Source organism: Gymnoscopelus microlampas (assembly GCF_963454915.1).
Source record: "Gymnoscopelus microlampas genome assembly, chromosome: 21".
Classification (NCBI taxonomy): domain Eukaryota; kingdom Metazoa; phylum Chordata; class Actinopteri; order Myctophiformes; family Myctophidae; genus Gymnoscopelus; species Gymnoscopelus microlampas.
In genome coordinates this window covers 23,751,258-23,776,770 of record NC_139958.1, presented here as the reverse complement: position 1 = coordinate 23,776,770, position 25,513 = coordinate 23,751,258, and the positions used below count along the sequence as shown (strand labels likewise).

The 25,513-nt window shown below is 40.4% G+C and overlaps 2 protein-coding genes across 2 annotated transcripts; one reads left to right on the top strand and one right to left on the bottom strand.

Annotated features, from left to right (window-relative positions):
• Positions 1–562: 562 nt before the first annotated feature.
• On the bottom strand, positions 563–10,784 carry LOC311038409 (eosinophil peroxidase-like). The gene is made up of 16 exons (XM_084047922.1): positions 10,667–10,784; positions 10,091–10,162; positions 9,813–9,900; positions 8,988–9,163; positions 8,528–8,660; positions 5,758–5,884; positions 5,447–5,653; positions 4,849–5,212; positions 4,387–4,547; positions 3,675–3,927; positions 3,251–3,421; positions 2,497–2,734; positions 2,028–2,239; positions 1,588–1,625; positions 1,260–1,352; positions 563–1,093 (listed from the first exon to the last, which is right to left on the bottom strand). Exons 2-16 carry the CDS (start codon positions 10,158–10,160, stop codon positions 1,079–1,081), a joined length of 2,346 nt encoding a protein of 781 aa, XP_083904048.1. The 5' UTR covers positions 10,161–10,162; positions 10,667–10,784; the 3' UTR covers positions 563–1,078.
• A 9,615-nt stretch (positions 10,785–20,399) lies between these two features.
• On the top strand, positions 20,400–25,104 carry sftpba (surfactant protein Ba). The gene is made up of 9 exons (XM_084047943.1): positions 20,400–20,474; positions 20,720–20,778; positions 21,420–21,494; positions 22,385–22,513; positions 22,665–22,784; positions 23,391–23,471; positions 23,633–23,816; positions 23,982–24,055; positions 24,302–25,104. The coding sequence occupies exons 1-9, from the start codon at positions 20,423–20,425 to the stop codon at positions 24,356–24,358; spliced, it is 831 nt and encodes a 276-aa protein (XP_083904069.1). The 5' UTR covers positions 20,400–20,422; the 3' UTR covers positions 24,359–25,104.
• The last annotated feature ends 409 nt before the right edge of the window (positions 25,105–25,513 follow it).

Sequence of the window (25,513 nt, the reverse complement as noted above, 5' to 3'; positions counted from 1 at the left end):
ATGTATTTTAATTATTAATGTTTTGCTTTAATATATTATGACGCTATCATGTTACCACAATTTTGCAGAATAAGTCCTGACAACATTTCACTGCTTGCACTTAACTATAAGTTAGTGACAAATAAAACCTTGATTCTTGATTCATTCGAAGTAAAGCAGCAACCAAATTAAAGATAAACTGCCGAGCCCATTCCAAGAAACAGGATTATACTAGGAGTAAACTGCCCAGCCCAGTCCAACCAAAGAAACAGGAACATACTAGAAAAGTGTGCTCCTCAGAGCACAGGTCTTCCAGGCCGGGTTTCCTACACAGGGTCCGGCCTGGCAGGGACAATAAAACAAATCCATTGGCATGGGCAAAAAATATGACTTTTTCTAGCATATAAGTGTAATAATAAGTCTAGGAGACAGCTTCACTCTCAACCTGTATTGATGGGTCGGAAAATATGCTTCTAAAGCAACTTATGCTTCTTCTATGGTCTATACAGTTGTATCCTTGCAGAGGGCAGACAAAGGTTCCATTAATATTATAACAAATAGACAAGGATTTTATAGATGGAAATATACTGTACATTAATCAATTTATTGTACATTTTACACACAGATGTAACATTGAAAGCATAATCTAATAACATATAAGGTCAATGTGAAATTTCAGGGTGCGTCCATCAAGTCTTTGTGTCAATTTCCCACTTGCAAGAAATGTCAGTGTTGTTATTTGCAACATACACAGGAAACTAATTGTAACAGAAAGTTGCCCAAACAACAACTCAAAATGCAGAAACTGGTAATATTTCACAAACCGCAATTAGCTAACTACTGTACAGTATGTGACAGAGCACAAAAGTGGGATTTCACCAGATTGATGGTCAGAGGTGAGGAGAAGTTAAACAGGTTGTCTGTTCCTGGTAAAATATTTTGAATAAGCCATTTGCAATGTAGTCTACAGTATATAGACAGTTACACAGTAACGGTCCATTGAATGCATTTATTTGAAGCTGAGTTTTGTTAGCCTGGGGTGAAGTCAGGAAAGGCAGTATGAAGGAATGGCTAGCTTCTAGAAGGACAAGGGAACCTCTTATGCCTGTGGGATCTAGGGAGAAGCACAGCACAGACAGAAAGGTCACTCTCACACTAAGATATGAACTCACAACATGGGATGCGATGCTTTGTCAGCTTGTAGATCATCAAATGTTGTCATGTGAGAGCGTTGTATGACAGGGGAAGAAATTAGCCAAAATGTATATTTAGTTGACTACCTCATTGTCCTGAAGCTCAACAAGCTGGATCTCTTGGTCCATTGGGTCCAGCTGGTTGGCTTGTTTGTCTTGATCCAACGCATCTGTCTCAATCTGGTGTGAGTTTACAATCAGAAAAAAACAGATATTCATCTTATTTGGTCTCACAATTGAGAAAAGAATATTTTTGAGACTGGTGTTGATCAAATATATGCTTGACTTAATGGATCAGGTCTGTTTTTGTACAAAGAGACTTGACCAAGGCAACAGGAACTGAGGAAAATTGTTGGTTTTAATCATAACCTTGATCAAGTGGTTATCAAGACATTGCACCAAATAAGAGTCTGACCTCAATTCCTTGGACTTCATCGCAATTTGCACCTTTGCCTGCAACACCAAACACAACAAATGATTTAGGATTTTCATTAAAACCATAATTTGCAGCTTTGTCCTTGCAGCTTTTACATACACATAGATATACAGCTAAATAGATGTTTGTAACTTTTGGAGTAGGAACCTTGCACACAGCACCTTTAAGCACCTCAAGTGTACTAGGGCCAACGTACAAACTTTGTTATCCTGTCTTACTATTGCTGCTTTTCTTTGATACTTTTTTATTTTCTTGTTATTGTTTGTTTATCATTATTGTTACTACAAGCAGTCAGAGCAACCATAACAAAATAATTGTAAAAATGTAAAAATAATTGAATATTGAATCTTGAATATTGAATAATTCATTATTCAATTATTAATTATACAAGAAAAACAGGAATTAAAATGCTCTTTCACCTGAGCACTGCCTCCTCTCTCTCCAATTATTGAGATTCAGCCTTGGTATTGTGTTGCAGTTGACGAGCCTATTACGGTTTGATAATACAGTGAAGACATCCTGAGGAACAGTGTTGATTCCAGTGTTGTCACAGATGATCCTGGCCAGGGTGGCACGTTGCAGTTCATTTCTCTGTGCAGGGGTGAAGACACCTGGAGCCTCATACCACAACCTGGGAATAGAAAAGAAGGTGACACACACACACACACACACACACACACACACACACACACACACACACACACACACACACACACACACACACACAATACAGTATAGGTATGTACGTATAACGCCCGGGATTCGACGTGGGTATGTATGTATGTATGTATGTATGTATGTATGTATGTATGTATGTATGTATGTATGTATGTATGTATGTATGTATGTACAGTATGTATGTACATTTCTATATACTGTATTCCTCACCTGTCTCCTTGACGGATATCCCGGAACTGGTTTCTAATGAGACAGGCAAACAGAGGGCCAACGCGGGCACCTCTGATAAAAGGCTCAGCTACACCACCGATCCAGACATCGATATTAGCAGGTGTGCCATAGAGCTGAATCAGCCTGCGAGCCAGGTTAGGATTCTGCAAAACTTGACCGAGCTCAGCCACATTTCTAGGTTGAGAGAGCTCACAGTGCCTGCGCCAGGCGTTGTAACCTTATGAGTAAACAAAGACAATTTTAATTAAACAATTATAATGTTTCTGTTGTGTGTTTCTGTTTACACCAGGCAAACAGCGAGGTACGTTCAATGGGCTTTATCAACAGTGCTGGCTGCTTGCTGACTGACTGACTACATCTGTGTCTTCAATAGATGGTGTAATTGCACATGTCAACAACACATTCTTGTGAACATCACAACAATGATGATGAACCCAGCAGGATTTTGTAAAGCACTAATACTATGTTAAGCAAAGCCTAGCTCTGTTGTATGTACCATGGTGTTTGTTGTTTGTAACATGGTGTCATGTGGTAGAATTCGATTTAATAATTGATTTTCAAGTGAAATGTTTTGGTGAGCAACACAATATATAAAGTAAACGTAACCCTGTCACGTGGTGAAAATAGCATCTATACAAGCTGACAATGCTTCATGAAGTTAGCATGTAGATCTGCTATTTTTGCTATTTTTGAAAATGTAAGACACCAGGTTGAAAGTGGTTAAAACATGTACCAGGAAGGCCATGGTCACGTCCTCTAGCCATGTTGAGGGAGCCCAGGTCCAAAGCTACTTCAAAGACAAATTGGAAGAGCTTGTCCCTCAGGGCATCCACCATCATGTTATCCTGTGTGTTGAGTTTAGCTGGCCGTCCAATCAAACCACGGACCAGAGGGTCAATGCCACCTGAGAAAACCAATGTACAAAAATGTTATTGGTACAATAACAATACCCACTGAAGAAATATTTTCAAAACTGGCCAAATGATGTCTTTGAAAAAATATGTTGGACTCTAGAAGTTCATTTTCACAGATATATTGTCATATCATATTTTATATATATACAGTATGAGCATATTGTGAATCATACAATATATTTCTTCTTGCAAATGACACAGTGTTGGCCACATGTACATTGGTCTTCACTGAATGACGTATACCTTCAAAAACAATTCTCCAGGGAGAAAAGAAGGCCTGGAACAAGGGAACACTGCGGACATTGGCCTCTCTGAAGTTTTCATCCAGACGGGGCAAGATAGGCTGGATGGTATTGTGTGCAAAGCGGTATGCTGCTGTAGCAAACACGTTAGCAATGCTAGGGTCTACATTAGGGTTGTAGCCAGGGTAACGGCCAAGTTGTTGGATTATGTCAGGACCAAGAATATGTTCCAGGTAGTCCCGGAACACGAACACCTAGAATATATGAAATATTGTGGTGTCAGTCATGTCATGTGCAGGAACTGTCGGTACAGTGAGTGTCTGGGTGAATGTCTCATCAGTCTCATCTGTAGTTCTAGTGCCGCTGTTTTGGTTGTTCTCCTGTTTCTACATTCTGTCTGGAGGTGGTTATGGAGGGGATCTGAATGCTATCCTGGAGGAAGACCCCTCTATAATCAGAGGGTTGGTGTTGGCAAGTCCGCACACTCGCATTGCATCTATAATCAGCTAGTGAGGATGAGGAGCCACAGACTCATTCCTCCTCATCACACCTCAAAACTATCTGGACATTTATTGATAGACTGTACATAATTAAACACAGTGTTTAATGCTTACTGCTATTGCTGACACCTATATTTCCTTATCTTATCTTACAGAGATTTACAGTATTTGCATTAATATGACAGGGTGCACTGATAGGGCTGGTTATGTTACCTGTGTGTAGGCACCATTAATCTTGCGAGCCTCTTGGTAGAGCCTCTCACTGTCCCATTGTGGGTTAATTCTCCTCAGTTCACGGGCCAAACGGTTGTGTTCACGCAAAAACATTGTGTGCATAGATGTCAGGCATATGTTTTCATCCACACGGGTATCACCTGGAAAATAAGAAAACAGACAATGACCAAATATCAATCACTTCCAGCATCTCTTGTCAGTATGTCAAATAAAAACATCTTTGGGTGTTTGCGTTGAGTGGTCAGGAGGGTTTTAAAACAGTATATTGATGGCATTTCTTTCTACATCAGATTAAAAGATTTTATTCTCAGATCTCAGAGACAAACTGTAATAGTCAGTTGGTAAATGCAATACCAGATGGCACCACCTTGTGGCACCATTTTGGTGCCATCTGGCATTGTATTTACCAACTGATTGTTACAAAACATAACTCACACTCACCTGCAATGAAACAGGGCACCTCTCTTGCATTTGGGTCATTGGTGACATTTCTGCGTGTGGCACACATCTTTGCATTCATAGGGTTGAAGGGAAGCAGTTCACGTCCTCTGTCTCTGAACTCAGGATTGACACGCATCAGGCCCCCGTCATTTGTTAAGTCACGGAGGAAAAGTGCTAGCTTTTCCTCAGAACCATATACTTGGCCAAGGTCAAGGAAGGCTGTCAGAGCATTGATCTGCTCTCTCGTGTTAGGTTCACCACCAAAATTGAAGGCTGAAGTTCCTGTCCCACAAGCCGGTGCCGATCTGAAGGAAGGCAGGCAACCTTCATTGGGGCGGGGTCGACGAGGGTCATTACGGGGGACCTGTTCATTGAAAGCATAGATCAACCACTTAAGCCCTATATACTTTGCTGTACGACGAATAACGAAAACAGCAGATCTATTAAGTTAATGACATGCCCAAAATTGGGACACCAGTCTGAACGTGTTTATGGAAATATTTAAAAAAATCACTGTTAAAAGTGTGGGGTTATATCATAGTTATTGTCATAATAAAATAAGTTTAATTCCAGTAAGGCTATTAGCAAGGACACCAACCCGAATGGGGATGCAGGGCTCAACTTCCTCACAGCTCTCGTCACAGTTAACTCCGTTGCTGAAGGAACGAATGCTGGGGGAGAAAGGGCCGAAGGTAAGATCATGATCGTTCCATTGACCGAAAAAGGTCGTCATGAGGGTGTTCTCTCTGTCATTGACCACGTTATTATCCACTGCGCGTAGAATGTTGTTGGAGACCTCTCTCACCTTAGAGAGGAGTAGAATTGGTTACGTAATTTATTGAAGATATTATTCTGATATCTTATGCATCATACAGTACATGCAGTAGCCTACACTACAGTATATCATACCAGTGGGAGCATGAAATTGTTGATCGTCCTGTTTGTGGAGCCTCTTGTTAAAAAGATTCCATCATCGTAATCAGCAGGGAGCGAGCGGGCGAATGGGGTGTTGGAGGCCCCAAGACGAGTGTTCCTCCTAAAAAAAAAATAAACGAAAAAGAATAAAGTCTGCACACTGGTAGTTGCAAAAAGCTCCTAAAAAAATAAACATGAAAGTCATGCATTTGATAGATTCACTTACCCAAAGGAAATATATACAATTCCAGCCAAATTTCTAACAAATTTGGCTGGAATAATACAAACATTGAATGCATGCTGGAAAATGCATGCTCTTTTTCTTAAGATAAGATTCTTTGCAACAGAATTTGAATTTATTTTGCTCATCCACTTAGCTCAGATGCAGGTGCGTTGGACAGTAACAAATGAACCAATCGTGAAGAAATACATGAACAAAAATCCCACAAACTGCTCTTAAAAAGTAGTCATAAGTTAAAAGTCATAATGACTACTATAGCCTAATATTAAGTGCAGCTTGTCAAAAGATGGCTTTCAAATCAGCCTTTCAACCCTTGATTCCCTAAACTTTAGATCAAGGTGAGGCCTCCATTTGATAGCCTGGTAAACCCTCCCTCCGGAAATCTCATTTCCATTTGATGGAAATGAGATTTCCGGAGGGAGGGTTTACCAGGCTATCCATTTGAGGCTATTAGGCCTATTAACCGAGGGTCAAAAGAAGAGAGGAATTTATAGGAAAGAGTATAGCACAGTACGGCTCATAAACCTTGCTTATAAGCTTACAATAATGAAGAATGAATCACATCACTGCATAATGTTGTGTGTAAAGCTTGTATTGTATTGCTGAAAGGACACATCTGGGGGAACAGGACAGACACAACGACACACACACACACACACACACACACACACACACACACACACACACACACACACACACACACACACACACACACAGATTGCTTAGGTTGTGGGGCACGAGCTGCTGCAATACAGACACACACCCATGGGAAAGGTATTAATTGGGCCATTACAAAATCACAGGGCGGGTCAAGAAAGAGGAACTTGACCGTAACGATGCACAGAGTTGCAGATCTAATGCTGGACATGATGAAAATTATAATTATTTGAATAATGAAATTTAATCAACAGTATTGATCGTGCTGAAGTATGCAACGGACTATGCTATGTTTACAAAATCTGTGATGAAATGGGATATGAATTATTTGGTTGTTGTTCGTTTAAGGATAGAGATGCTGCTACATTAATTGGGTGAAGGATCATTTGGACAAGGGGTCAGGGCAAAATGTATGACAAACAACAAATGTGGAAGTAAATTGGTCACTCAACAGACCGCAGTGATGGAGAAATTGAATCCACCCAATAACACAATAGTCTGACAAAGGTATATATATACCATCCCCTTCAGAAGGGACGTTGGGCTTTCTACCGCAGCGGGAGGTCACGCGCCAAAAGGCATCTTGCACTAATCTAATAGAGAAAACCCCCGGAATTAACTATTTTAATTCTGTAAAAGACAGTATGGAAGGGAAATGATCAACTGCTCTGTGCATCTCTGACCGTTGAAAGGGTGAAAATAATTTATTCAGCTTTTTTACAATGTTTTACTTTTTTTACTTTTGATTATTATCATTATAATGTAAAAAATTGATAAGATGATTTAGACTAAATTTGGAACATTGATACGTACTTTGAATTATTCAGAGGAATGGTATTCTGAAAATTATGTTGAATTCATACTTGACTTTAAAAACGCTTATTGCCTTTTTCTATTTCTGTAAAAACCTTTATTCCTTTAATAAATTCACCTGCGAAATAAATTATTCAAAAATCTTATTTTATAAGCAACATTATGAAATGTACAACCATTAAGATCTGCTTCACTCTTATAAATGTGTTGAACCTATAAATCTAAGGCTGGCCTAACTTGTTTGGGTATTGATTAAAAGGGTTTGGTTAATATTCAAAAAATACCTCCTTGAATCCAATTATCCTGGATACAAAATAAATACTCTGATACCACACCAACAGTCAAATCCAGCAGCGAGCCACAGTTAATGTCCGGTGACATAGGAGGACCACTGCACTGGCAGAGCTGTCTGATGTTGAAATTAAAGGGAGGGACTGACGAGAAGGATGTAGTTAGATTTCAGTCGCTGCAAATATGCTCTTACAGATGTCTATGGTTATGCCACGGACTTCTAAAACCTAATAAAATGGATAGCGTAACAGGATCCTGTATAGGATCATCTGTCGAGATTAAAAACAAGCTGTGTGTGTGGCCCGTACTACTGGCGTAGCGGTCCGTGCACGGGCCCTATTCTGGGCGCCGCCTTACCCATTATCCCTAAACTTCTTTGCCATTTTTTACTATTTTGAAAAACATTTTCAAATAGTTCAAAAAGCCGATCTACAAGCTCACAACGTGTCGATGTAGATCTGCTAGTTGAACTATTTGAAAATGTTTTTCAAAATAGCAAAAAATGGCAAAGAAGTTTAGGGATAATGGGTAAGGCGGCGCCCAGAATAGGGCCTTAGTAGGCTGCAATGCAGCAATGCTGCGTGTCATGGGTTTCGAATGCAATCCCGACGACCTTTGCTGCGTGTCACTCCCCGTCTCTCTCCCCCCATTTCCTGTCAATCTACTTTATAGCCTACTATCAATAAAGGCAGAAAAAGCAAAAAAATACAAATAAAATAGAAACAAGCTGTGTCATGTAAAAAAATGCATGGCAGCTCTTACAAGTTGTTGCAGACGCTTGTGGCTGTGCGGAACGTGTCAAGGTTTGGGATGGTGCGACAAGGTGGGTCGCTCACTCGAGCTTTACATCCTGTTATTTCAGCAAGGCGCATCAGGTCCTCAGGAGAAAGAAGATCTGAAAAGAATGTACAATAATAATAATATGAATAGTAATAATAATACATTTTATTTGTATGCTGTAGCACTTCAAAAAACGGAGTTACAAAGTGCTTCACACAGCATTAAATATAAATACAACATCAAAATTGTGCATCAAAGGATAAATGTGCAAGAAACTACAAAGAATCATAAAAGGATACAAGAGTGCAAGACAAAAGAAAAGATAAAAACACAAAACAGGCTAATCAGCGTAAATAGTTTAGTGACTGTGTGTTTCTATGTAGTCAACTGCTTATGAACCTAATTATGTGGAATGTGCATTTGTGTTGAAATGTTTGCTGACCTGTTGCATTCAGTGAGCGTTTGTGCACATGGTGGACCTTGTCGTGCAACAGTCTGATGGTTTGGGCCATGTAGTCTGCAGATCGCACTGCTTGGCGGGTATCTCCACGTGGTTGCTTCATGAGCCGAAGAACATCAGAGGGGCTAACGTGATCCTTACGCACCCTGCGCAGGCTCCTTGAAAGAAAATAGGTAGGTATCAGTGAGCTAAAATATTTTCATCCACTCATTTGTTATTCAAGTCATTTAAAACAAGTCTTGTTGCTGATTGTTACTTTCATCTTACATGAAAATGAATAGTATTGAGTAGAACAGACAATAATGAAAAAAAGCCCTCAGGGCTTTTAGCTAAACTGTTTTTTTTACTGTACTGCTGTAGTGTTTTCAATCAGGCTAATAAAGTATTCAATCAATCAATCAATCAATCAATCAATCAATCAGGTTGTATACTATGGATTAAGGCAAGGCAAGGCAAATGTATTTGTGTAGCACATTTCAACAACAAGGCAATTCAATGTGCTTTAGGCCTACATAAAACATTAAGTAAAGGAAACATAGGACATTTGAATTCAGTAAAAAGGAAACGCTTATTCACAACACAGAGCAAAAAACACAATAGCGGGACATTCGAATACAGTAAAAACAAAATAAGTAAAAAAAATATATAGAAAAATAAGAGAGTAAAATTACAGTGCAGATGCACAATTGAAAATCTCAATAAAAGTCAGTGCGCAAACAGGAAGGTTTTTATCTGTTATTTTAAAAGGAAGTAGGATGCAGTGATTTGCTGTGATTTAATAGGTAGTAGGTTCATTCAGTAACTCACTCTTCTCTGGAGTACTTGTAAGCTTCATCCACAATTTTCTTTGCCTTCTCAAAAGCACGTTGAAGGTATGGGCTGCCCAAATGTCGCCCTGCAAACAATCAGAAAGATGATAATTTAGGTTTTTTCATGTCTTGCATCATCTGTGCCAAAGTGATTAGGAAATTGCCATGTGTGACATCCACACAAGCAATGATCAGTTGACACAGCTATATACTGAATGGCATATCATTTGGTATATAACAAAATTAGGAGTTTTAACATTTTGTAAAATATTATACCTGATGGAGTTGAGTGGCTGTGCACGAAGCACAGGCTCAGTGTCAAAAAGATGAAGAGACAGGGATTCATCTCTGAAATGTATGAGAATAAATATCAATCCGTCTCAGAGTCAAAGCAAGGCAAGGTATACGATATACAAAGTTTATTTGTATATCACATTTCAACAACTGGCCGATTAAATGTGTTGTACATAAAACATTAAGCAAAAGAAACACATTATAAAACACATTACAAAAGAACAAGTTAAACACCTACGGACTAAATATGAAACACCTATTCAGGAGCCAGGACATGAGAGAGAAAACAATATAAAAGGACATTTGAATATAATAGAAAGTAAAACATCAAGTAGAAAAATAAGATGGTATAATTACAGGGCAGAAGAAATTTAAGAAATCTCAATAAAAGGCAGTGGCAAACAAAGCTGTGATTTGAAAGAACTGAGATTTGTAGCAGACCTGCAGATTTGGGGAAGTTTGTTCCAAGTATGTGTAGAGAGTAAATATTCATTAGGTAATTTTTAAGTCTTTGCAAAAGATGACAGAAAGAAACATAAATAATAACAACCCCCTTACCTGTAACTTTGATGTTTCTCAGAGAACTTCAAAATATGAAGTTGTTTTAGCATTTACACCACTAGCCTTACTTATAGTCAGCAAAAAGCCTCGCCCCCCTGTGTTGTAGCTCAAGTTCAAATCAGTAAAGGGTAGTTCCTTCTTCTTCTCCTCATTCTTAAGTATGTGTTTGACTTTATCGTTCACTGATAAGGATCTCCAAATGGGTTCACAATGTCAGCAGCATTCAGTGACATAAAAAAATATGTCACAATTCACCATAAAATACTGTTCAATGTAGTTGTATAGGAGCCATATGTGGCTTCACATAAAGTTGTGTTTTATAATGTATAATAATGACCATCGTCCTGGTTCACATTTTTTGTATAGTGGGCACTGCCCTGGCATTATAGGTGGTGGGCGTGTTCACTGGAGCTGGGGTGCTGTGATTAGTATATGACATTCACTTATTGACCTGTGGGCATGTAGACAGGGAAGGTGTGAGCGTGGGATGGATATTTCGAGAAGACCATCTTCTGGCTCTTATCGTTAAGCATGTGAAGAGAACTCTTCTTTACTGTACTCCTTAGTAAAAACAGACCTGTGTTACAACTGTACTTAAACCACTTTTTTCTCTCTACACTAAATTCTTTGCCAAAAATAGCCGATCTACAAGCTCATTGTCACATGTTGCGACAAGTTGTGAGCTTGTAGACCGGCTGTTTTTGGCGAATGTTCCCCCTAGAATAGGCATGCTGGGGTTCAAGAGGTTCACTTCAAAAGGTTCAAAATCATCACCTCTAACATAAGTGAATGGAGGCTCATCTGGAGATACTCTGTCCTGAGGCAAATCTGCCATATGCTGGTGCAGTGGAGCTGCAGGCAGTTGTATGTGGACAGACAATACACTTTCCTTATAGCCACACTAGCACCAGGATATCCAGCAATATCTTTGGTCCCACACCTTGGTGTATGCTGCAGAATGTCAGAAATGTGAAGATATTTCACCAATATGGCAGGATGTTTATATTTTTCAGGGCTAGCCACTCTACTCATTCCTGGATTTTATCAGTACAGAAGTACCATCAGTTCAAACAATTGAGTTCTGAAGTTGAATTTGCAGCGCCTATCTCCCCATCTTGTCCATTTGACCTGCCACTGTGGCAGTCGTCATACTGCCACATACAACAGATGGTGATTAGTAATGGATCTACTCCCATTATAAAGACTTGGACATGGATGTTGTGTAATAAAAGGTACTGTAAATCACTGTTCCATAACCACTTTCACGTGCATCTGCAAAATGATGCAACGGGGCAGAAGTAACTTCCCCAAAATCCACCAGTTTCAGGCATTTGGGAACTTTCAAAATCTTCAAGCTGACAGAGCTCCTTGAGCCAAATTGTCCACTCTTCTGCAGCTTGTCTGCACAAGTCTTGAAAGAACATTTTGGCAGATAGCACAACAGGTGCCAAGAAAAGAGGTCATAGATTGAATTGACCTTGGAGAGGATCCCTCCTCTGGTCAAGGGTCTGTCTCTGATCATGATCTTAAACATAAAGGCATCAGATTGAACACACCATCTCACAGGAAGTTTGTCATTGTCCACTCATACTGTATATAGCTTAATGAAATGAACTCATCAAAGGCACCGCTCACTATGGACTTTTTTGTTTTTGGCCTAAAGAAGACAAGGACACACACAATTATTAAGTTCCAATAATTAGGGCCCAGAATGTAGGAGCTATGTGACTATGTGATTATTCACATGTGTTGTTTGTGGGCACAGCACTGGCATTATAGGTGGTGGGCATGTTCACCGGATGGCATTCACCTGTTCACTTGTGGTGAGACAGATAGAGTCTGAGCGTGGGATAGATATTTTCTGTTGTCCAAACGCAATCACAAGTAATGTTGTTATCTTATCGAAATTGGTCATGCTTTGTTGTCTGCTGCTTGCAAGAGATTATTTTATGATTATTTTGCCGGTATATGTGTCATCTCTTTTACTTTCTGTTTTGGAATTACAAAAAAAGGCATCTTTCACGTATGTTTGTGATGTTTTAGATTCATAATATCAATACATTTCTCATCCTAAATGTTGCCATGTTCTTGTGGTTAGATGTTGCCATAATTAAATTGATTAAGAGGTCATCGTGTTTATCATGTTTAAGAATATTTGTAATCTGTTCTGAAAACCCATGGTGCATGCAACCGCGGGAACCCCTATTTGTAACTACTAGAAGTTCGGCCCGCACAACCTCTAGCACCCACCCACGTAGCGCCCACTTGGCAGTGCATATCAGTGGTGTAGCGTGATGAGGGCCAGTGGGGCCATGGCTCGGTCAGTAAAGACCCTCTAGTGCGTCTGATATCTGGCATAGAGGGGCAGATTCAAAATCTCCAGAGAAAACATCTGTGGGCTCCCATCGGTTCACCGATCTGTGCGCCTGCCCCGCGCCCCTCCTCCTCCCCCAATGTGCAGTATTGAGAGCCCTGACGTCACAACATTTGGAGCGATGCCCACTGCACTCTGGTTGGTTGGGGAAATGAAAGGTTGACTCCCACTTCCTATGCCAGGAATGTCAACAGCCTGGTCCAGCCTCTTATTTTTGAGCAAAACGCGAAGGAAAATAAAAGCCTGTAGATCGAGGCTAGGGCCCACCTAGGGCCCAGGTAGAACCCACGTATAGGCCACACAGGGAAGCCCAAGTGGGACCCAAGTGGATCCCGCTGACATTGCCCACTGTAGGCCCTTATAGTTCAGCCCACCTTGAAACCATAAGGGACCCACGTCAGCCCCACATAAATTGCCAAGTTGGGGTACACCTCGGGCCCAGGTAGAACCCACTTAAAGCCTGCATGGGCAAACCCAGCTAGGACCCACTTCGTCCCACATAAACTTGCCTAGTTGGGGCCCACCTAAGGCCCAGGTAGAACCTACTTAAAGCCCACATGGGCATCCCAGTTGGGACTCAAGTGGATCCCGCTGACATTGCCGACATGGGGTCCATATGGTTTAGGCCACCTTGAAACCATATCGGAACTAGGGCCCTGCACGTGCCAAATATGTAGGCCCTAGACCGGCCTGGGCCCGTGGTGTCTCACCCAGCCAGCATCAACAACAAAACAAGATTATGGCCTACCTTTCTTTGAGGTAAACTGTGATGAATAATATTGCAAAAATAGTTCCAATCCAGTGCGTAACACACAAACATAAACTCCACATTTTGAGTCACAAGCGCCATGAAGAAAAAGTATAGGCTTCTAATGTGTCTGCGACATGTGTGTGTGTTGTTGTCACGTGACTACTACTAGCAGCGTGCCTCCAGGCTGCTAGTGCTACTGCACAACCATGAACTATACCGGGGTTTTGCGAGAGACGGATTATGTTACCAGAAATTATCTGCACAAAATGTTCGGTGAGCCCGAGCCCGGCCCTAGGCCCGATGATCAAATACAGAAACGGCCCTAGCCCGGCCCGTTTTGGCGGGCCCCAGCGGGCCTGCAGGGCTCTAATTGGAACTACGTTGGCGTGCTGGCTGGAATGCAAACGCTGCGTCATACCTGTAGTGTGTAGTTTGGTGTTGTGTGTGTAACAGACATACCTGCAGTGTGTAGATCGATGTCCATATGAAAAAGTCAATGTCCAGCAGTGTCTTTTGTTTCTCCAGCAGAGTTTCTAGTGTCTCTATCTCTCTCTGGAAGAGGTTGCACCTGAACTCTGCAGCCGCACTGAGGCGCTCCAACACAAACACTGACATTAAGCTTCACACAACAAACATCAGCACCACGTTTGTCCAAATACACAATATCTCCTCTCTCACCGACTCCATTTGACACATTTTACCTCGTTTATCCAGCTCTCACTGACTCTCCCCTAGCCTGGTAAAGCCCCTCCCTACGGAAAATCTCATTTCCATTTGATTACAAATGAGATTTCCGGAGGGAGGGTTTACCAGGCTAACTCTCCCCTAATAGGACTGAAATGATCTGAAATTACTACATTACCCATAATGCAGCCTAAACATGCGTTGCACGGGGCGGACCTGCCATTACGTTAGGTACTGGAGTTACTGTGGAGCTACACATAGTTCTCCACAAGACACACAAGCCCACTATACACCATCTAGCATCTACAATGGACTAACTGAGCAGCAATATTAACATTCGCTACACTAACGTTCAATGTTGACAAAGTGATTTCACAGCTGCTTCAGCCATGACAACCATGTTAGTGTTAGCTACATGCTAACGGTAAAAGTCTGGTAGCGTTAGCCACATGCTAATGGCTCATGTTAAGCACCCCTGGGCACTAATCATTCAAATACAACGAACGCTATCACAGTAGTGGACATAAACATTTGTTACATTAGTAGCAGACTGCAGTGACCTAAAAGTCTTGACAATATGAATGACAGGGCGATTTATTAGAGAAATGACAGGGATTGTGCTGCCCAGCTCAGCTCGCACAACTATCACGGAGCCCTGTCGTTGCTGCGTCTGACTGTGATGGCGGCAGCGTGCTGTGTGATCGAGTATTCGATGCTGCTGTCTGGAAACTGCCCTCAGCATGACACGACCAATGAGAGTTAGCGCTTTCGTTGTTGCTAAGATACGGTGTATGGCACATAGCGTGTCTGCCCCATAGCTTGTAGATCTCTCGCACATGATTGGCGTAGCCTGCATTGCCAGCTTTTTCACGCACATGATTGGCTGTTAAAACGGTGAGCAGTTTTACATTTCACGATCAGCCTGGAAGTAAATTGTGAGCTAAAATATAAAGCACTTTATGATTATTAGAAAAGGAGACACATGTGAAGGTGGAAAAGAAAATAGATGATAGTATCTACTTTTGCACGAGCGATTTTTGTTGGGAGAGAATTGGACCACTGGTTTGGCGTGAGTTGTTCGTAACGTTTTTGGGTTCAAAAAGGGTCGCCCTCTCTGATTGTGTTGTGAAGATACCTTTCAGGACGGGAACCCATTTTGGGGTTCCTGTTGCTATACAGTATATAGCAACATATTTTTTTATTTTTTTTTTAATACATATTTGAAGTTTTTAGAAGGCGTTTTTAGAATCGGCCTCAGGTCTAAATGGGTTAACCTGAGCTCCACTGCAGGGGCTTTCTGCCGCACATTATTTAAGGGTGTCACAAAGGAATGACAAATAATACTCTGTTGTGAGGTTTGAGCAGTAAGGAAAATACAATTGGAAGGGAATTCCCGCTTAGTGCTTCACAAGGACCTAACAGTTACCTAAAAGCTAAAAGAAAGCAACATCAACAATGGATTAGCCATAGTTACCTCAGTCACTAATGTCTAACCATGACTGCAGACTTTAAATTGATGAATTGGAAAATGCTTCTAAAGCAACTTACACTTATTCTATGCCTGTAATAGTGCATACAAATAGGCAAGGATTTTATTCAAGGCAATATACATTAATCAATGTATTGTACATTTTACACACAAACATAGCATTGAAAGCATCTAATTACATATAAGATCAATGTGAAATTTCAGGCTGCTTCCTTCAAGTCTTGGTGTCACCTTTCGAGTAGCAAGAAATGTTAGTGTTGTTATTTGCAACATACACAGGAAACCAATTGTAACAGAAGGTTGCCCAAACAACAGCTCAAAATGCAGAAATTGGTAGAGTTTTGCAAACCACAATTAGCTAACTATGTGAAGTAATGGGATTTCACCAGATTGATGGTCAGAGATGGGGTCAGTACAGACTAACTTCTGTATACATTTGGGTAAAGCTGCTATAATCAAATCATTTGCATATTTGCCAGCACAAATGTTTTATTAATGAAAATTGATTACCTAGGATATTGGACACACCATCAACAATATCTACCGCAGACTGACACACATACTGTACAGAGAGGTATTCAGGGTCACAGTACTGTAATTCTGTACAGTGTTCTGCTTCACTAATCACATTTTAAATTCAGAGAAGCATTTAACTAATCTAGGCCAGTTGACAATAGCCTAAGTCACTAAACACTGCAGTTTAATTTAGACCTCATCTTTTCCACTCACATAATAAGGAAATGCAGTAGCACTGTAGGACATAAACTGAAGGAACTGTAGGCTATCGCCTGATGTATACTTTGCCGTATGATGGAGCAATAGGCGTATGACACAACACGCAGGAACTTGGGGCAATCAAAACCTCATTGATTGCTGATTGATCCAGAATTCCACAGCACTTCTTGAACTGTCATGGAATTCTGGATCAATCAGCAATCGATGAGGCACATAGGAGCCGAGACAATATTCTAGGTGGTGATGATTATGCTTTATGTACATGATATCATGGTCAGAAGTACGATAACACTCATGTCAGTGATACGGTAGTTCTGCCTCGAGCACAGGGCAGAGATCGTAGTTATACTATAGCTGCTTGAAGAACAAACAAACAACAGCTATTAGGCCTATAGTGGAGACATTTAGGCTCTTACAAGCAGTCAAATATCATAATGTATTGTAGAAGTATTATAAGTGATGGTAAAATATAAAGGTTAGATATAAGCAGCCATATAATTTCTTCCTCAGGCACAATGCCAAGTTTGTGACTCGTGGTTCGCAAGAATCCTGCAGCCTGTGAGTTCTCTCTCCTGATCAGATCAAATTAGTATCCTGACCTGAACATGTATTTTCTGTTAACTAAAAAGCCAGAGAGATGGGGAGACCACTGTCACTGAACAAACACTCATACTGAACAGAATATAGAGCTATTTAACACTTAATTTAACAAAAAACTAATATCACATACTGCACATTTAAGCCTCTGTAAGGTGTTTCTGGCCTTTTTGAATTAGGCTTGTTATGTTGCTGGCTTGCGTCCCCAATGTGACTGATTGCGGCTGCCTAGGAAGGTGAAATGTTTATTTATTGTTTATTTAGGTTATTATAGGTTTGTTCCATCCACTTGGATTGGTGAGGGTTTAGAATGTTCAGCATCATCAACTCTGTTTTCTTTTGGTTGGTCTTCAGACCTACTTTCTGTGCAAAGGTGTTGAGACTATAGACATAAATACGTAGACGCCTCATTGGCCACATGAGGCCGTACATCAATGCCACCACCATATTAAAAGGGGCAGCCTGCCACAACTCTACTGCAAGAAATATGCCTGAGTCGTATAAGAACACGAGACTTAACCTTTATTTCGGATTTGTAATCATTACTGTTATTGTCTATGTACGATAAGGTGTTTTGGTATGAAAACCCATATTTTCAAGTAGCCTACACTACATCATAACATAAAAAATGTCTAACATTTGTAACAAACCACTTGGAAATCGGTTAAGAATTCAGCGAGTTATGATTATTTTAATTGTGCTTACATATAGGCCTTTTGAACATAGAGAAGAACGGTCCTTAGCCCGGTTCTGGCGTGGGGGAGAATGGTTCGAATTGGGACATTCGACATGCATTAGGAGGCAAGGTTTGCCTATGGCGGCACTGTTGACGCACCTCTCTAATGAGCACTGCAGCAGCAGCCAATACGGTATCTTATATCTTTATATGGTAGCGTTCATGTGAGAGACCAAAGCCAAAGTCATCTGCAAAGTCATTGTGAGAAGAGAATCCTATCTGATGCCTCGTGATTGGTCTTCAGTGGTTCTTCTCATCACCAAGGACAGTTGCAACAGAATCCCAAAACTGTGCTGGGTGGTTTTGTTGCATTGCAAATCATTGATGTGGACTGGCCTTTTTATGCAGACATCACGCAACCTTGCCTCACCCCCGTCTTGACTGCAAAACTGTTGATTCTTTCCAATTTGTGGCATTTTATTTATTTATACATAGTTTAAAACAACATGATTTCGGCCTTCCTCACTGATGCAGCTAAACTGAGAGTGATTACTCTGTTAAAACAAATTCTCTGTCAGAGTTTACCATGATACTGTACGTAGAGCATTTCCTTTAAATGTATTGGTATAATTACAATATAATATGCTTATTCATGGCAGTAGAAAAGGCTGTGATACACAGTCACACTGATTCCAATGCACACATTTATGACACAAAACCTATACAATATGACAGAGCTGACTTCATCGGTGCAACATGCAGTACTATGGCATGGCCATTCCATTTCATTACATGTGTACACATGCACAAACAAAACATGCATGCATTCCCAATTTTCATTGCTCCCGACTTGCACCGTTCCCGATAGAGTAGTAATGTGAAACAAGTACTAATTGCCCTTTCGGGCAACCACACTCATTACTATAGATAAACAACACAGGGTCCAATAACAGCGTGACAAGACTGACATCATACTGATGTCAGTCTTGCCAAATATTGTACGGAGAGGGATGTATGTCTGGCGTATCAATGACATCATATTGATGTCAATCATCTCCAAATATGGGTATGGTAATAAGTTGCTACTAAGTTGGCCTAATAGCAGGCATTGTCAGCAGGACTGCATTAATGATGATTTCTTGCACATTTTGACTTGCGCTTCCACTTTTATCAGTTGCTGAAGAATATGTTTAGATACAGTACAGGTGCAGAGGAGCAGTCACAGATGTGTGTACACAAGCACACACACACCCTCTCATAGATGGCTAGCCTCTTTCAGAGCCATGCGACAAAAGGCTATGCAATAAATGCAAATTAAGCTATTTTCTTATAACAAAGAACCACATACTGTAAATACCCAGTGCTTGGCTTTGCAGGTGCTGTGTACTCTGCCCTGTAGTCTATAGCGACCAATTAAAAAGTTAACCTTGTATAGTGTGAAAAGATCTCATACTTTCTCCATGCCTTCTAACTTTTTCAATGTTTGTCCAAAACAAAGCTTAAAACAATTCCATATTTGCTAGGCCAGCATGGAAAGGTATACGATATGACACCTGCGGAACGTTGTATAATTATAGTTCATTTTGACCACTTAAACCCTAGTGTAGGAGCCAAATGAAGGTTTATATTTTTATTGTGCACTGGATTGGATTAGTGATTGATGGAGGCACCTCATTTGCACCTTGATGGTGGGAGTGCCTTTGTGGGTGGCCTCAGCGGCTATAAATAATGGCTCTCACCTGCTTACCTTTATTGGTTGGTTTGCCCATGGAGGTAGGGTAAGCTGGGAGAGTTATATTTTGTTGACTGCTTTTGTAATTTGCTCACACATATTTATTACATATTTATTTATTGGAAATTGTAATAATTGGTGACAATATATAGTAAACATTTTAAACTTGAGCGTTTGTTTGGACCTGAATGTTTTAATGCGTGTCATACAGTTTTAAATCTCCCAGACTTAGCCTGTCGGCTGATCTTTCATTGGGATTGTTATCAGCCGCAATACCTGGTGTGTGTGTATATATATATATATTTCGTTGACTGGGGTACCCCAGGGCTTTATACTTGGTCCACTTCTTTTTTCCCTCTACAGAAAATCTCTTCACTGGGTTAAATCATGTGATTAAATAACATGTCAAACAAAGCTCATAATAGCACACAGCATGCAACACAGAATGTTTTTTTTGTGTGCTTACTTTGGTATGAGGAACCAAGTATGAAACTTAATAAGTCACTAAAATTGGCACTCCATCTGAGAGAGGGAGAGGAAAAAATGTATTCTGCTATGCAGAATGCAAATACCTTATCACACTGGCATGTGGGTTTCTCTCAAATTCTGATTGGTGTGAACTATCGAAAGCAGGTGGTCCTTCAAAGAGGCGCTTTGTATATATCCCAGTATGTAAAAGAAAGGGTCTTCAAGTAAAATCTCTGGTGTATGGAAGATGGTCTCTCTCAAGTTAGCACTGCTTCTCCTTATATGCCTCCAGGACTCAGGTAATACTTTATCAATTGTTTGATACTTGTTGTCACAGACTGTAAAAAAAAAACAAAAAAATACACTGTTAATTTAACTCCAAATGGATGTGGTTCCATATGTACACTCTTCTGAATGACTTTGACCTTAAGTCCTGCTGTCATTCACTGCACTGTAATGGAAGCATGAATATTGTGTTTGCTAACCGTAGTTTTTTTTTTGGAAAGTAATGAGAAAATGTGTCCACTTTTATTCTGCTCCACAGCCCTGCCAATGGTGTTTCATCTGGAGGGATCACCCAAGGCTGCAGATAACCTGAGAGCTGTAAGTTATTTTTTTTTCTCTCCAAAACAATATGCTAACAAATGCATACACTTTTGGTGTACAAATTACCTTCATCAAGAGCTCATAGATAAAACCATAGATGGAGATACGTCATCCGCTATCAGCACACCGTCATATTGCCAAATTATGAATCTTTGTGTCCATGTCTTCATTATGTATAACACATTGAGGAAAAAGCAGAACATCTTTAAATAAAAAAAAAAAAAAATGTCATTTACAATTGATAAGAGAGGAAACTGAACTATCTACCACTTCTCTAATCCTGACGGCCAGAGAACAAATCATCACAACTAACTGTTTTGCTGATGTTTGTCTTTGATTTTTATAGATGTGAGTTATAGGTTTGCTCACTACCATCATTAGCATGTTGCATTGGTATATGCATGATTTTTTTCCCCTGCACAATCAATGATCACCAGTACTTTACCAATATGCACTGTATTTTATGCATCAGTAACAGGTTTTAAAATGGCATTTCTACCTTATATCACTTACTGTAAGCCATACAGTGATACCAAATAGCTAAAATACTGAATCTACAAACTCACAATGCATTGTATGTGACACTGTACTATAAGTATTTCAAAATCTTTTGGAATTTCTAAATCTATTCTATTCAGACCGGGGATGTCTGCCAGGATTGTACCCAAATATTTGGACTTGTGGTTGACATGCTCTCCAACACAGACCTACAGGTAAATAATATGAATAAGTGATAGTCAAACGTTTTCAAGGGAAATCTATTATTCATGTCTGACATCAATCTGCAGTTGATATCAGATGAAAATGCAATGTGTAGGCTTCGAAAGTCACACTGCCAGGTGACTTTCATTTCTTGAAAATGTCAAACTTGCACATCCACTTTTATTAGTTGATGAAGATTATGTTTAGATACAGGTGCAGAGGAACAGTCATAGATGTGCGCACACACACACACACACACACACACACACACACACACACACACACACACACACACACACACACACACACACACACACTCTGCAATGGTGGAAGAAAACTGCATGCAACCACTGCATTCTATCAATCGTCACTTTCAGTGACATTCCATTAATTTCTAGATCTTTTCAATGTGTAGGCTTCACACTGCCAGGTCAGGTGACTTTCATTTCTTGAAAATGTCAAACTTGCACATCCACTTTTATTAGTTGATGAAGATTATGTTTAGATACAGGTGCAGAGGAAGTCATAGGTGTGCGTGCACACACACACACACACACACACACACACACACACACACACACACACACACACACACACACACACACACACACACACACACACACACACACACACACACACACACACACACACACACACACACACACAGCAATGGTGGAAGAAAACTGCATGCAACCACTGCATTCTATCAATCATCACTTTCAGTGACATTCCATTCATTTCTAGATCTTTTCAACACTCATCTAAACCACTGTTTCTTGAACTGTGAACCAAGTAGATTGTGGGATTGTTTCTAATTGGACCAAGTAGTTTAATGAAAAATAATCAAGAACTCAAAAGATATCCGTTGAAATTGACAATCTAATTCACATCCCTGTGACAGAAAAAGATGATTGACGGCCTTGAACATTTGTGCGACCGCCTACCTGGCCCAAGTGGTGCTGCCAAAATCTGCCATGAGAAGGTGGACCAGGTGATTCCACTGGCCTTGACCTTCATCACGAGTGCTATCGTAAGTTGTGGGCTGAATTGCTTTTCTCCATAATGACCTTCCCAAAACATAGGAATAATGTGTTCCTTGCTCCTGCCTGTGTTTAGTGTGTTTGAAAAGGCCAACCCTATCATAAAGATAAAAACGTGTATTGGTATTATCTCTTATACAGAAACCACATCAGGCCTGCATTCTCCTGGGGCTTTGTGGCTCCCAGTCACATGATAAGCAGGAGAGATTGTTGATCAGCTATATCCAGGAAGGACTCAAGGCTACACTGACACTGGACAAGGTCAGCACACACACACACACACACACACACACACACACACACACACACACACACACATCTGCCAGGCAGATATACATACTTGTGTATTCCTTGGTCATCTTGTTTTCGGCAAAAAGGCAAGATACAAATGCACATTTTAATCATTCAAGGCTTTCTCTGGACATTGCGGTTAGACATTAGAAGTGCTTATCTAACCAAATGTATCATGTATATTGCATTTCCATAAACCTTTATAGAGTATACATGTTTGGGTTTATTAAACTCAAACTCTTTTTCTGCTTGACCTAATGATGCTGACACTTATACCAAACATGGCTACTCCACAAACAGTCTGACTGAGCTGCAAACCCAAGGAATCCAATTTTGCTAACCTGTCAGTTGTTGTGGCCCCCAGTTGCAGATTCTCACTCTTAATTTACAATATGTCATATGACCGTGTCGTGTGCTAAAATGGCTGATCTACAAGCTCACAACACGTCGCGATAAATTAGGCTTAAAACCTTCTGGTTCATCTTCCCACAACTCATAATGTCAAATAGTAGAGTCTGTCCTTCTCTGTGCTTCAATCCCTCTGTTTTTTGTTGTTTTTCTTTGCCTGTTTACCAGGCGCTGCCCACCACACAATGCAACTACTGCATACTTCTTTTCCAAACTTTGGAAAGCTTGCTTCCCAAAGAAGAAACGGTGGTGAGTCAAAACCAATCAAAAATGTACCACTTTAACCCTGGAATCCCTATTTTGGGCATGTCATTATAGGTGAACATTTTGAAAATATGAATGCATATACTGTACATGCACACACAAACAAAACATGTTGTCATCTCTATCCATCTTGCCCTACTGTACAGAGTGCTATGCTTGATGTGATGGAGGAGTTTTGCAGCATTTTGCCCGTCTCCTACCAGGGCCAGTGCAAAGCCCTGATTGCCCAGTTTGGTAAGGTACTGGTGGAGAGATTTCTGAGCTGGCTCACCCCGCAGGCCATTTGTGAACTTATCCAAATATGTGAGGACCAGAAGGTGCCTTCCATCGGTGAGTCGGTATGACTGCTTATCTCATTTTCTTACATGTTCTCTTTTGAATCCATAAGAGACAGCGCAATCATAAATTGAAGCATGCATAGACAATATAAAACAAGTTGGCCTCTCTCATCTGTCTGTCTGTCCAACCACCATTTATGGTCTCTCTCCCTATCAGAGCGACGTTTTCAGGACCCCTGTATTCTGAGAGGTCACATGTGCAAAGATTTTAAGACGGCTCTTAAATGTGGGGTAAGTTAACCACTTAAGCACTATTTTCAAAAATTGAAAAAAAAGCTGATAACACATTGCGTTGTGAGCTTGTAGATGTTATTTTCAAAACAATTTCAAATGCAGTGTATGCCCACAATGTTGACATCGGGTTTAAACTGGTTAAGCAACAACATGCATGTCTTCAATTTGAATAATACGTTTAATTTGAATTAAGGTTGATTACTGTCGCTACTGAGTTTTTGCTTATAACTGTCTTATATGCAGACCGTGACCTTCTGCCAGAGAGTTGCCTGGAAGGCTGTCCCAAATAATGTCTTCTGAAGCTACGGTACTATGGGCATAATCACCATGACAACATTGTGACAAAGGTTGGGAATATGAATCAACCGGTCTTTGCCACCACAGATGACCCAGGACTTTCAAAATCTGGATGCAAATATTACTCAAGCTGGTCATTGCCAATGGCTTATCTGCACTTCATTCATGGTTGTGTTAGCACTGATTTGATATCATTCCACCATTCCATCTATTGTGATTTTGAATACATGGTCTGTAGAATTCAAAGAAACTTGACTTTCCTTGTAAAAAATATACATATAATAGACAAGCTGACATTCTGAAATCAAACCATGCACAAAAAAAACTTACAAGCTTGACTTTAATGTGTAACTTCAACCAACCTTTTGATTATATGATCCAAGTGGTATTGTGTTTTAATATTTTCATTGCATACAAATAATAAACTTTGCTTGGTACAAGACTGCTTCCTATTTACTGTGGATATAGTTTGATTTCATCAGCTTTGAGGTAACCCCATGTGCTGTTATTGTTTCATCAGGCACAACCAACAAGTCACTCTTATTTCCCCATCAACGTCTCATAATTGGTTAAGAGGGGTCAGATGGTGACAAGTAATGCCTAATTTATGTTCTGCACGCACTGAAAATATTAGATCTACAAAAGCACACACATTGCGTGTTGTGCGCTTGTAGATCGGCTATTTCTGGTGTTCGATACCGTTGTATGGTGAAGTATAAGTCCGCCATAATACCCCTCAAGAAAGGAGAAAAAACACCTTCCCCGGTGAACGTGCTGGCCAACAATGCTCAAACTTAAAATTAAAATAAAATAGATTGGTTCCTTATTTGCTAGGTGTTTATGCTCCTTCACCAGGGTTAAGGAAACCCTGGTGAAGGGGGCATGGATTGCTGAACTGGTGGCTTTGTCTCAATAACTATGCAACAGAACTGGGTGTGTGGCAACTCGGGATCAAAATACAGACTGATGGGACTATCAAATTAAAGGTTGTTTGTAGACAAAGGGAGGACAGGAGAGGGGGCAGTCGCATCTACAGCTTTCTCGAGACCTGTACTAGAAAAGGAATAAAGGCTGCAACACTAGTTATTTCTCAGCTCCACTTGTTTTAGAAGATCCTACTGGATCTTTGAGGAATTTTAAGTCCTGTACTAGACTTCT